This window comes from Lynx rufus, unplaced genomic scaffold (assembly GCF_022079265.1).
Source record: "Lynx rufus isolate CCGP_SWC_20201006 ecotype Redwood Valley unplaced genomic scaffold, mLynRuf1.p SCAF_5, whole genome shotgun sequence".
NCBI lineage: Eukaryota > Metazoa > Chordata > Mammalia > Carnivora > Felidae > Lynx > Lynx rufus.
In genome coordinates, this window is record NW_025814867.1 from 25,833,982 (window position 1) to 25,847,601 (window position 13,620).

Consider the following 13,620-nt stretch of genomic DNA (forward strand, 5'->3'; position numbering starts at 1 on the left):
TGGGATCTTATTTTTACTTTAATATGCTCTGTATAAAGGTGCTTTTCTAGTCTATATATAAAAGGATGTTTCTTTTATTTTTAATAAAAAGAGCTAATACCTTATTGGAGAATTTTGTTTTGTGATTTAATGGTAATTTATTAGCAGAAAGTATAAAAAAATGAAGTACTACTTTTTCAGTTGTTACTTACCCAATTTGGACTATATATAACTAATATTTCAGGAAATTTATTTAAAATATTTTATGTAAAATATTTCAATTTATTTTTTTCTTCTTGTTGCAGGAGCTAGAGTTAATGCCAAAGACAGCAAATGGTTGACACCTTTACACAGAGCAGTTGCATCTTGTAGTGAGGTATGAAATTTCTCTTAGTAAATACATCATATATAAAAACATTATAAGTAGGCCTGCCTGTGAGCCCATATTAAAATTCTGTGTTTTCACAAGTAGGAAAAAGCAACTGAAAATACCTAGATTGGTTATTTGACTTTAGAATTTGTACAAACCAAGTTAAGTGTTCCCCATTTCTCTTTTGTGACTAAGGTCTCTTGAAGAGTCTGAAATAGCAAAGAATAGAAAACCCTCCTTGTATATGTCCTACAAGAGAAATTATTTGTTATCTTATAAAATCCTCCTCAATCTTATCTCTACTGGACAGGCTGCAGAGGTTCTGCTGAGTGTAATCAAGAAATAATCTCAGCAGTATATAGCGATTCATTGAAGTATCGTTTGGTTAAATACTGAAATTAGCTTCAAAAACATTGCTCGATCTCACATTTTACCAGTTCTAAATATATAACCTAAAAATTCTAGGTGTCTTATGGGGAAGAACAGCTTCTTCTTATTTGTAACCCTATACTATTTACTCTTCAAGATAACTGACATTTTTGGAGAACATTCATTTTTATGTTTTTCATACTTCTAGTCCTCATGACATCCTTGTAGGATAGATATTTTGAGGGAATTGTAGTTCATCATTTGCCAGAAACCACTCAACTTTTGAGTAGCAGAAATGGGATCAAAACCTAGACCCTCTTTTTTCTGTCATTTTACTTTGTCTAAAATGTATTCGGTGCATTTTAAAAATGCATTGTGTCCAAAGAACTCTTATCTCTTCACTTTTCTTTGTATTTCTCATTATGAACTACATCTTGAACCCAGAACAAGAATTAAACAAGTGAAGAGAAGTAGAGGGTGAGCAGCTGGGAGGGATTTCAAACCCTGCAACGTGACTGCGGCAGTCTGTTAGCTGTAGCCTCCTAGTTGGGAGGAACGGGAGGGAGAGAACCGTGGGTGGTGCACTGGAGCACATCTTACCACATCTGGGTCTGTGATGTGCTGTAGCTGCTGGAATGTGCAACTTGGATCTGGAGAAACTGGCTACAGATCTCACTTGCCACTTTCTAGCTCTGTGATCTTAGGCAGATCTGGGGATTATCATGAAAACTAAGACATTAACCAAAATATTTTGAATTCTGAAATTCCTTGGTAATGTTAAGTTTGTGGTTAGCCCTCTTATAAAGAGTTTCTGTAAACAAGGCAGTTAAGGAAGATAAACATTACTGTCATTGGGACCTATTAATAAGTTAGTCATACCTATCCAGTTTTTAGTATGACCCTTGGGAATATGATTATTAAAATTAATGGAGTTTTGCCAAATTAAGTCATAAGGGACACTTTGCATATTTGTAGAGATTGTAAAACAGACCAGAAATTCTTAAGGTAATTAATATTAGAGGAAGGTTGCAGGTTCTGCCCAAAGACTTAACAGCTGATATTTAAAAACCATGTACTTAGCCTGAACTTACAGGCAAGCTGTAGGTTAGAAAGCAGTGATCTTAATAAGTTTCTTGAGTATGCTTTCAGCCTAAAAATTACTGGGCTGTGTAGTAGTATTCTTTTGTAGGAAACCTAGTCAAGAATACCAGTTGCACCCATGTTCTTTTCATTTTTTCTACTACATCCTGAGAGCAAAAGAGTGCTGTACTTAATTTCATTGAATAAGGAAATATAGCCACAGAAGGGTGTGGAAAAGACAAAATTTTAGGCAGCTTTGGTTTATGTTTTTGAAGTACTGTGAGAGAAGAAAGCCCTAAAGAGGGTGCCAATCCTCCAAGGCCTTTGGAAGCTAACACCATCATAGAACATAGTGGAGAAGTTAATTCGTCACAAAGAGGATGCCTTAGTGCTTAATTCCTGCACTTTACCTGGGTTGAGAAAGGCTCCTTTGGGTTACAAATCCTAAACTCCTCACTCTCCCTCGGTGACATGGCTTCCACACACCTCATCGTATTGGCTGGCTGACTCATCTCATCTCCAGTGGTGATTTGTGACTGCCATTCTTCAAGTCGGAGCATACAGTTTAGCTCTCTCAATGCTGAGTATTCTTCTGAATAAATTGATTACTGAGTATTAGGGCTTTTTGTGTGTTCTTGTTTTGGTTTTTTTAGCTTGTTTTTTTTTTAAGAAGCCACATCACACTGCTAAATCCTCTGGAAGATATACATTTACTTTTTTAACTTTAGGAATTACATCTTAGTTCTGTCAAGACCCCAAATTTATATTATCACATGAGATATTAGCAGTCCCTCCCACTATTATATTTATTTGCGAATGTGTTAGCCCTTCTTTTTCCCATGCCTGACTTAAATCAATGGTAAGAATTGCTTTTAAAAAGGCAGAGCCACAGACAGCAGTGCTGTAGAAACTCTTCTAGGTGGACCCCAAGCAATGAATAAATACTCTTTGGACAAAATTATTTAACCTTTTGTCATCACCCCATATGTCATAATTTTATTAAAATCTGTGTCATAGGATATTTAGCTGAGTTTTTTCTTAAAAAATTTTTTTTAATGTTTGTTTATTTTTGAGAGAGAGAGAGAGAGAGAGATACAGAGCATGAAAAGGGAAGGAGCAGAGAGAGAGAGACAGACAGACAGACAGACAGACAGACAGACAGAATCTAAAGCAGGCTCCAGGCTCTGAGCTGTCAGCACAGAGTCCAACACAGAGTTCAAACCCATGGACCATGAGATCATGACCTGAGCTAAAGTCGGTTGCTTAATTGACTGAGCCACCCGAGTGCCCTACTTAGCTGATTTTTTAAAGTCAAGGCACACCTGGAGTATTTCTTACACATACATAGCCTCTAATAATGGAAAAATTGGAATTAAGGTTGCTATGGTAATATTTATCATTAGTGGAACCGTATATACCTTTTATTATTCCTATATTATTTTCTAAATACTTATAATGTGCTGATAATATGATCTAGAGTTTTACTAGTTCTGACAACAGGCTTATTGATTGTAATTTCTAGAAATCCGCGTGTTTGGTTTGGTTTAATGTCTCCCTCCAGTCTGTAGAGATTTGTTTTTTTCTGAATTTTCAAAGATTATTGCTATTGTGATCTGACATCCTATTGTGAATGATAAATGGTGGATACGTTAGTCAGCTTGGGTTGCCATAACAAAATATTATTGACTGTGTGGCATAAACAACAGAAATTTGTTTTCTCATAGTCTGCAAGCTGGAAGTCCCAGATCAAGGTCCAGCAGAGTTTCTAATGAGGGCTATCTCCTGGGCTTTGCAAACTGCTACTTCTTACTGTATCTTCACATGGTAAAGAGAAAGGAGGGGGGGGATCTTTCTCACTTCCTCTTCTTCTAAAGTATCAGATCAGGTTGCCTCCCTTATGATCTCATTTAACTTCAATTACCTCCCAAAGACACTGTCTCCAAATATAGTCACACTGGGAGGTGTTAGGGCTTCAACATATGAATTGTGGGGGAACACAATTTGGTCCATAGCAATGAACCCCTTGTTCAAACTTTGGTCTGTCTTGATTCTAGGATCTTGGTAACTATGTTTATAGCGTTTCTTAGGTGCCGTCTTACCCACCCTCACCTACCATTAACTGGATTTATTCTTGCTTTTCAGCAAAACAAAAAAATAGTTTTGATTTTTCTGTTTCTTGCTAATGGAACATAAATATTCTCCATACTTTTCAGAAGTATACACTGTGAATTCCAGAGTGGGAATGAATAAGGGAAGCCTGGCACTTATTCCCACTGTTTGCCTAACTTAATCCAATTATAAATTCTTCATTTTGTTTTTAATTATTTTCTATTACATCCATCAACATATCTACTAACATTTCCCAGGATAATGTTAGTTTTATCCTCCAAATCACAGTATACCCTTCTTGAGTTGGAGAATTCTGATGGTGTGTTTGTACCACTTCCTGTCTGTATCCTTTTCTTTATACTCCTTTTTTTCATTGAAGTATAATTTACAGTAAATGAACACATGTGTAGTCGGGTTTGGACACACGTATCCACTCATGTAACCTTTTTTCCCAATCAAGATATGGAAGATTTCCATCACTCCAGCAAGTTACCTCATGTCCCTTTCTAGTCAGTCTTGCCTGTCCCCGAGGCAACCACTGTTCTGATTTCTTCCACAATAGAATAATTTTGCTTATTCTAGAGCTTTATAAAAATGGAACCATACAGTATGTACTCTTGTATCTTGACTTCTTTTGTTCAACTTAATACTTTTTTAAGTTTTGTTGTTGTTGGTTGTCTTTTGGTTTTGGGTGTTTGTTTTTTGAGAGCAGGGGAGCAGAAAGAGAGAGAAAGAGAATCTCAAGCAGTCTCTGTGCTGTCAGTGCGGAGCCCAACTCAGGGCTTGATCTCACGAACTGTTGAGATAATGACCTAAGCCAAAACCAAGAGTCAACCAGGGCCCCCAACTTAATATTTTTGAGAGTCTTCCATATTACGTGAATTGAATGTTCATTCCTTTTATTGCTGAAGAGTATTTCATTATATGGATGTACAATAGTTTATCCATTTTCCTGTTAATGGCTGTTTGCATTTCTGGTTTGTGGCTGTTATGAATAAAACTACTGTGGACATTCTTGGATGGGTCTTTTTAAATTTCTGTTGGGCAGATAACGAGTGGAATTGTGGGGTCTAGAGTAGGCCTATACATATATATACGCACATATACATGTATATGACTGGCTGACTTCCTTAGCAGATTGATAGGTTACTGGGCCTCTCTCTAGCCTTTGTCAGTCCTGTTAATAAGTATTTATGCTGTTTCCCATATTTCAGACAGTTCTGATTACTTTTTATTTGAAAGGCCTTGAAAGCTATGTGTGAATCAGAGATGATAGTATTTTGTTTAGTCTTCCTCGCTACTTACAGTTATTTGACGCTTTCGAACACTTTTCATGTACTTTTTTTTTTTTTTTAAGAAAACCAAGGGTCATTATTACTAGACTTAAATAGTTCTACCTGGTAAATGAACTGAGATGATTTCTGTTCTGGGCCTTTTTATTTCATACATAGTTCGTCATTCATCTGCCAAAGATAGGATTATTACTACAAGGAAAAACTTCTTGCTAAGTTTAGTTCTGACTATATTGCTTACTGTAGATTGCATACTGGATTCCTTAGTATCTAGCCATGAGGCCAGTTTATAGATGTGTTGTGAAGTTTTCCTTGTGTTTCTGGAAGACAAATCCCTTTGGATACTAAGCTCTTAAATTGCCTGTTAACTTTCTCACCAGTTAGCATCACAGCATCTGTTTCTTTATTTACCTGTTGGTCTGTTTCTCTCCAGATCCTAGTGATTTCTCCTTTTATAAAATACAACGTGTATATTAATTTGGGAGACAGTATGTTTTAAATTTTTATGTATTTATTGTCAAAGTAATAATTCTCTTTAAAACTATTTAGAGTATAAATTAATTGTATCTTGCCATCTAGAAAAACGAGAACTGATGAATGTTTTTAAAGAATATTTGTTAGTATTTCTTGCACATTTTAATGTTGGTATGCCTTTAATTGGACAACAGAAAAGGGCAATGTTTTATCTCATTGCATTTTATAATGGCTCTGAGTAGTACTGCCTTTAGTTCAGAATATTTTATTTTCTTGAATAAATCCGACTCATTTATAGCAGGTTCTGCCAGACTTTTTATTTCCTTAGGAAATTTTAATTCCTTATATATATTATATATATATATATATATATATATAATTCCTTATATATATTATATATATATAATTTATATATGTAGTATATAAATTATATATATGATTCCTTAATATATATAATATATGTATATATTATATATATATAATTTCTAAAACTGTTAACTCATTTGTCTTTTGTAACTTTTACCTTCATATGTTTTAGGAAGCAGTGCAGGTACTTTTGAAGCATTCTGCAGATGTTAATGCTCGAGACAAAAATTGGCAAACCCCTTTACACATCGCTGCTGCTAATAAAGCTGTAAAGTGTGCTGAAGCTTTGGTACCTCTTCTAAGTAATGTAAACGTGTCTGATCGAGCGGGGAGGACCGCATTACATCATGCAGCTTTTAGTGGACATGGTGAGGTAGGTAGTGTTCAGTTAGATAGTGATTCTCTCTCCCATCATCCTCCCACTCACCAGTCTAATTATTAATGAACTTGCCCTTTTTAGCCACTCAATCCATGGTAGCAGCAAACAGAAATATCCGTCTTGCTCATTTTTGTCTAATTTTGCCTTTAGCAAACCCTCGACTTCTTTTCATGATAAAATTTGTGATACAACATTCTCAAATTTTGAAGTTTACGTATCAGATATAGCCCTATACACTTGAATTTCATGGTCAAAGGACAACAGAAGATGAAGGAGAGCACTGCCAGCTAAACACAATGTGAAAAGTATGTTCTGGCATTGTGGAAAAAATAATCCAGAAAGATAGAGCAGTTTCATTTTGCTCCCAGAAAGATAGTAAAAAAGGAAAACAGAGATTAGAAAATATTTTCTTATCATTTATTATCAATGTTTAGTCAAGAATTCTTTGATAACAGACCATGAAAGGAAATAATTTAAGAAAATTAATATTTAGTTTTCTTTTCTTTCTCTTTTTTTCTTTTTTGAGAGAGAGAGAGAGAGAGTAAGCACAAACAGGGAAGGGGCAGAGAGAGAGGGAGACACAGAATCTGAAGCAGGCTCCAGGCTCCAAGCTGTCAGCACAGAACCCGACGCAGGGCTTGAACTCACGAACCATGAGGTCATGATGTGAGCTGAAGGTGGACACTTAGCTGACTGAGCCACCCAGGCACCCCAGTATTTAGTTATCTTCTACAACAATCATTGCTTCATGTTAGATATTGTCATGGTAAAGAGTAAGGTTTATGTGTACATAAAAGACTTAGTAAAGAAGGGAATACAGAGTAACAAAAAAACCTTTGAGGCCAGCTTGCCCATCCTTCATTTTTGTTGCAGACACAGAAACTCAGAGATAAAGTGACATTCCCAAGATTCCATGCCTGAGTGCTAGTGGCTGCAGTGTTGTTTTCACTGTTCCTCTGTTTTTGCAACATAAAGAATCCTTGCCTTCACTGCAGTTAAGGTCACAAGATACGTCCCCTTTTTTGGAACATGGAATGCCCTTTCCTGTGGGGAAACTTATCATAAATATGGTTAGACAGAATAGAAATCTATGAGGTACTACATCATGAGGTAAGTAGACTACCCAGTGACCTTTGGATCTAACCGTATTATAGATACTACATTTGTGTTTGAATTAAATTTAAGACATTTCTGGGATAAGAATGCACTTTACATCTTAACAGCACTTTGGGCTATTAAAAGAAATAAAACCTGTTGTTAAATATTCCACCTTTAGACTTCCCATATTTGTACTTCTTTGTTCATAAAATACCAGGACAGGACACAAAAGGGCATCTTTAAAAGATACTAATGTCTGACTTCAATAACGTGCATTGTAAATCTTTTTTTCATATTTTGTCCTATTATTTATTGAATTATGTTAAAGGGTCTTCACTGTTTAGTCTACAACACAAATTCAGTGCCACAGAGATTGAGATGAGTAGTCATCATAAGGGATATTCATGAACAGTTCTTCTTCTGAATTTTGATGAAACTGTGTTTATTCTTATTACAGATGGTCAAACTACTCTTGTCTAGAGGTGCCAATATTAATGCTTTTGACAAGAAAGATAGACGGGCAATTCATTGGGCAGCATATATGGGTATGTATGTTTTAAGTTTCATTTTTTGACATTATGTATTCAGGAAAATTTGTACATTTTAGTTCTTGCATTTGATATAACATCTGTTTTTAAGGATAGTGAGAAGTTACACCATATCTAAATTTGCTGCCCAAGTGGACCCAGCCTGGTAGTGGGGGACATTTCAGGTCCAGTTTTCTTAAAGCTGTTTGAAAATAATTCTGTTTACTTTTAAAGGGAGAGACATCCTAGACACAAGTCTGGGAAGCATAATCTTAGTTGGTGGTTTACTAGAAGCCCATTCTTATATCCATCCTTGTTTTCATGGGAATATTAAGATAGAAGTTATGAAGATGCCTTAAGAAGCCTATTATTTTGGGCCACTGGGTTGAATAGGCAACATCGTGTTTGATTTCTACAACAGTAATTTCACAGAAAGAAACTAAGGCTTAGAGTGTAGGCTTTTCTGCTGTGACATGTATATGTTCTTGAAAAATCTTGGGATTTGCAAAATTGCACCCCACAACCTGACAGAGCTCGTGGGAAAACAGTCTTGGGGTAGACTACCCAAAACCAGGCAACCAGAGTACTAACAGAAACATTAATTGGTTCTTAAGGTGACTTGGACAGCTAGAGTGCAGGCAGATCTTGAGCCTACCTCAAGATATTTTTAAGTGCACAAAAAGAACAGGCTTGTGGGTGCTAAAACCATGCAGGTGGAAGTAAATCTCTAAGTATAGAGGAAGTACAACCTGCCACGAACCTTGCAAGTCCTACAAGGCTAGGGTTGTACCTCTGGGAGGAAGAGCTGGATATAGACATTCATTTTTCAAGTTTCTCAAAATAAAACTGAAAGCACTCTTCCTCCCTTTGTAGCGATGGAGCCTCAGAATTTTTTCTCTTCTCTGCAAAAGGTTATAATTCTCCTTCTGCTATTTTGGCTCCTCTGGCTTAAGAAAAATCACATATGGATTGACACCTTATGTGTAATACTAGAGTCATTCCCTGATTTTCCATGCATACTACCTAATTACAAAGACATTTAGCTAGCCACCCTTCTTATAGGCATAGCTTATCCTCAGGACTCCCTGCTCTTGGTTTTGTCTTTTCCTGTTTCTGACATAAAAATAAAAAATTAAAGGAATATTTGATGGAAGATTATTAATTTTTAAAACTATATAAAATTGTAAAATATGACATTGGAAGAAAATAAATGAGCTCAAACCAGTTGTGTAGATAACCCCAAGGTCCAGCATTTTTTGCCTGTAGTAGAAAAAACCAAAAGCAGCAGAATCCATAGTGAATAGCAAGTCTGACCTTTAGTGTGAGTATAAGGAATGATCAAAAATGAAGGTTCTTGAAGGTTAATATCCTTGTCAGATGTCCCTGTTTTGAAAGCCAGATGCTGAACATTTGGGCTTCTGGTATTTCTCTCACACCAGAGATTCATGCCTCTAGTTATATCATGGGCAATTTTCTTCTGTAACTTGAACGTAAAACATCCAGAAGCCCGTCTCCTGTAGCATCTGGAAGTCCCTTCCTCACAGCCTGTCTATTTTTCATATTTTAAGTCTTGGGGACTTTTCTGAATATTCTTCTGTAGCTTATCCTTCCAGATAGTTTTAGAGCATCTATTCTGAATGATTTGGTACACCTTATGTTAAAGGGTTTAAACATGAAGCAGAATTCATCAGGCCTCTTACCTCCAAAGAATTAAGCTAAGAATTAACTAAGCAGTTGTTTTCATGAAATTGAAGGCCAGCAGATTTTGTGGGTTGCCTCTAATTGAGCTCCCAGAATAGCTGGGTGTGTATATCTCAGGAGCCCTCCTTTGATAGCTTTGTTTTCTTTGGTGCACTGAATGTCACTTTTCAGGCCAGTTGTGGATTAAAAAAGGTATTCTGTGTTTCTTGGGCCTCATTTAATTTTTGAGCATAAACATTCAGGGATTTATAATTCTCCTTTCCCTATCTCTTTCAGCATGGAAGAAGAAGAATGTTGACACATAGTTTCTAAAACTGTTCAGCTGTTCTAAGCATTCAGGATTAAAGAGAGCTAAACATGTAAAAGTAGGGAGCTATTGACTGGTCTAATAGATAAGCCCGGTGTCCAGGTCTTTGGCCCTACTAGGGTTATATTCAGAGAATCTGTCAGTATTTGTGAAAGAGACATTAAAATTACATGTAGTCTTCTTATAATCTATTTCTCACAAACTTCTTATTTGCCCTGGACTTCTATCCCCTGGTTGAAGTTCCCCTTACTCTTCTCTTAGGCTCTACCATTTATCCCTATGCTGTTACTGAATTATGTGTCAGTGTTTGGCAACAATATCTCTATCCCCGAAGAGTTCATCATATCCCCCTCCCTACCCTATGTTCACTCTGACTGTGAACCTCCATTGATATCCCTTTTATACACTCATCTTTTCTGTTGCTTTCAGTACTTTTAGCAATATTCAGCCAAGTTCTACCTCAAATCACCTTACCATGATGACTTTGACATAGAAAGTACTGAATAAATATTAATTACCTTGATTAGCAACTCATTCCCGAATTTCTTCTTAAAGCAGTGCATAATTTGAATGAATATGAAATAGTATTTTTTTCTCCTTCCTTTCCTTTTCATAAAGACTTACAAATTCTGATCACAGTTCATTTTCCTTATTTTTACACAGTCATGAACAAAAGAAAAATTCAGGGAATTTTTCAAGTAAAATCATGTATACTATACATGTCCAAAGAATGCCATTTTCTAAAACTACACCTAGACAAATTACATGAAATCTAGTCTTCCTGGTAGCATAAGTCTATAAATTGACAGGGAGGACACGTACTTGTTCTGGCCAGGGCCACAATGTAGGTAGAACAAATATCATTTATTTCATTCTGGAACTTTATTCCCTTTTTCCTTTTAAATAAGTCACCCTCAAACTGGCTGTGGAGAGGCCCCTTTTTTCATATTTTCAGTGGTTCAGTTAAAGGAATTTATCCATATTTCTGAAATGTGCTTAAATAAGTATTTGTCAGTTTTAAAATTGTAAATTTGCCTATGCGTAGCCCCTTTTCAAGTTTTATTGATGTTAGGAGAAGTTCATACTTCCTGGCATCTACTAGTTTATATGCACAATTAATACGTTCTGTGCCATTTATATGAATGATGTTTTGGTTTTGAACAGTTTTTCTAGTATGTTAGTATTATGAGCCTTTTAGTCTTAAACATCAAGAGAACTTTGTTTCTTTTTGGTGTATTAGTGAATAATATGCATTTGCCCAGTTGAAAAGCTATGTTTATGTGTGAGGCTTCTAGGTACTGATTTTCACACGTTACAATAAATGCAAGTAGCTCTCTTTCTAGAGCCATAGATCAGAAGGTAATGTGTAGTGAGTGATCTTTGGGCCAGGTGATACTCTTATGTGATAATTACATTTGATTTGGCACCTAATGATTTGATAGATATTCCTTTGGTTTTTTTCCTAAAAATATGGTAGAGATTTCTTATTGAGATGGGGCAAAAATAGCTGAAAGTATCCACTTTAGTTGGTAATTTACATATAAACAATTAAATCTACTTGATTCTTTGTGCATCTTATAACCTGGCCTAATTTTGTCAAGGAAGAGGGGCCTATGTTTGAAAGCCTCATTTTTATAGTTATTAACTTTACATATTCATTCCCTATGAAGGGATATAAAAAAATGGTGTCATGAACAATTTATTTAACAAATATTTGAGTGCCTATTTGTTTATAACACTGTTATCAGCCCTGTGGAATATACCTTTGCCTTTGAAAATATATATTTGGGAAGCTAATACATAAAAGTAATTAGAGGCAATTAAATAAATAATGATTCAAGTTTAAGAACCATCAGAAGGTATTATATACTTATTAGATAGTATTTACAGGTATGTAGTGCTTTTGGCTTATAAGGCTTCTAGGGAAGAGAGATAACGGGGTTGATCAGGGAAGATGGGAACTGATGTGGGCCTTCAAGGGTTAGTAACAATCCTTGGAAAGAGACATCCAAGCAGAACATTCCATGCAATGAAGGAATCCCATGAAAAAAGGCACAAGGATGGGAAGCATTATGGGAGGAGGAAAAAGCGCTGTATAATCTAACCTGATAAAGACCAAGGAGATATAAAAAGAGAATAGTGGTTCTCCTTCTTTCTGGATACATGTCCCCCTTCCTGGCCTCCTTGTATGGTATAGTGGGGCCTGGTACTAGTTCTGACTAGTGAATTGATAGCAGCATCACCTCTGGACCAGAGCAGTTAATTGCTGATTCAAGATAGATTCTGCAGTCTATTCCTCCTTTTGGTACTGGCTGGCCACATGCAAGGTGGTGTCAGCTATATGAACCTGGGTCCTTGAGTGACTGAGCAGAGCCCTCTGGCCAAGCAATCATGGTGATGATGAGAAATAAAACACCACTGAGATTTGGGAACTGATTTTTAACCACAGCACACATAACCTAGCCTATCCTAATTGATACAAAGGTGAATAACAAACTAAGTTGATTAAAGACATCTGGTGGAAGTAATAGGGGAGAAGAAGTCTTTAACCACATGTTCTAAAGAGTAACATTTTAAAGAAACCCAAGCCCATGTCACTCCCAGATTTTCAAGTATAAGATTCCACTAAGGCAGAGAGACATAAACTTATGTGTTATATCAGACATAAAAAGCTAACTTCAAAACTTGAATGTGTTGGGGTGCCTGGGTGGCTTAGTTGGTTAAGTGTCCGACTTCGGTTCAGGTTATGATCTCATGATTCGTGGTTTTAGCCCCACATCAGGCTCTGTGCTGACAGCTTGGAGCCTGGAGCCTGCTTTGGATTCTGTGTCTCCCTCTCTCTGCCTCTCGCCCGCTTGCGCTCTCTCTCTCTCTCTCTTTCTCTCTCTCGCACACACACACACACACACACACACAAAAGTAAATAACATTAAAAAAAAAAAAAACTCGAATGTGTTAAAACAACCTTGAAATCAAGATCTAGACAAACGGAGGGTTATAGATTGTAAGGTTGTCACCGGATAAAATACTAAATACAATAGTTTTCAATTACTTACCGCTGTCAAGATTTATTGAAATTATCTGAATACTTCTTTTTCTTCCATCCTTTCTCTGGTTATAACTTGATTTATTGGTGACTTATGCATTATTTATTAATTTGCATTTTTACCTTTTTTTAAAAGATACCCACGATTATATTTCATATTTTCCATATGCTCCTCTGCTTTTATTTTTTTCTCTTAAACACATTTTCAGGTCACATCGAAGTAGTGAAATTACTTGTGGCACATGGAGCTGAAGTGACATGCAAGGATAAGAAGTCTTATACACCTCTTCATGCAGCAGCCTCTAGTGGAATGATCAGCGTGGTCAAGTACCTTCTGGATCTTGGAGTTGATGTAGGTATATAGATTGAGCAGTATAAATGAAGGAGGCATTTTATATGTTTGTGATTACCTCGTTGGCAGAATTTATTTCAAACTTAAAAGATAATTTTATACAATAATATTTGTCTTTTAATTAGATATTTATAGTTCTTTACATAATAATAGTGCACTAATATCTGATCA

At 36.0% G+C, this 13,620-nt stretch overlaps 1 protein-coding gene across 5 annotated transcripts in view; it reads left to right on the forward strand.

Moving 5' to 3' along the window:
- ANKRD28 (ankyrin repeat domain 28) overlaps positions 1-13,620 on the forward strand; it is a 200,480-nt gene that overhangs the window by 132,874 nt on the left and 53,986 nt on the right. For 4 of the 5 annotated variants that reach the window (XM_047098956.1, XM_047098955.1, XM_047098954.1 and 1 more), the window contains 4 exons: positions 285-355; positions 6,212-6,412; positions 7,974-8,061; positions 13,307-13,449. In XM_047098956.1, coding sequence (XP_046954912.1) covers positions 285-355; positions 6,212-6,412; positions 7,974-8,061; positions 13,307-13,449 — 503 coding nt within the window. The remainder of the gene's footprint in view (positions 1-284; positions 356-6,211; positions 6,413-7,973; positions 8,062-13,306; positions 13,450-13,620) is intronic. The other variant, XM_047098958.1, reaches the window with a different exon arrangement.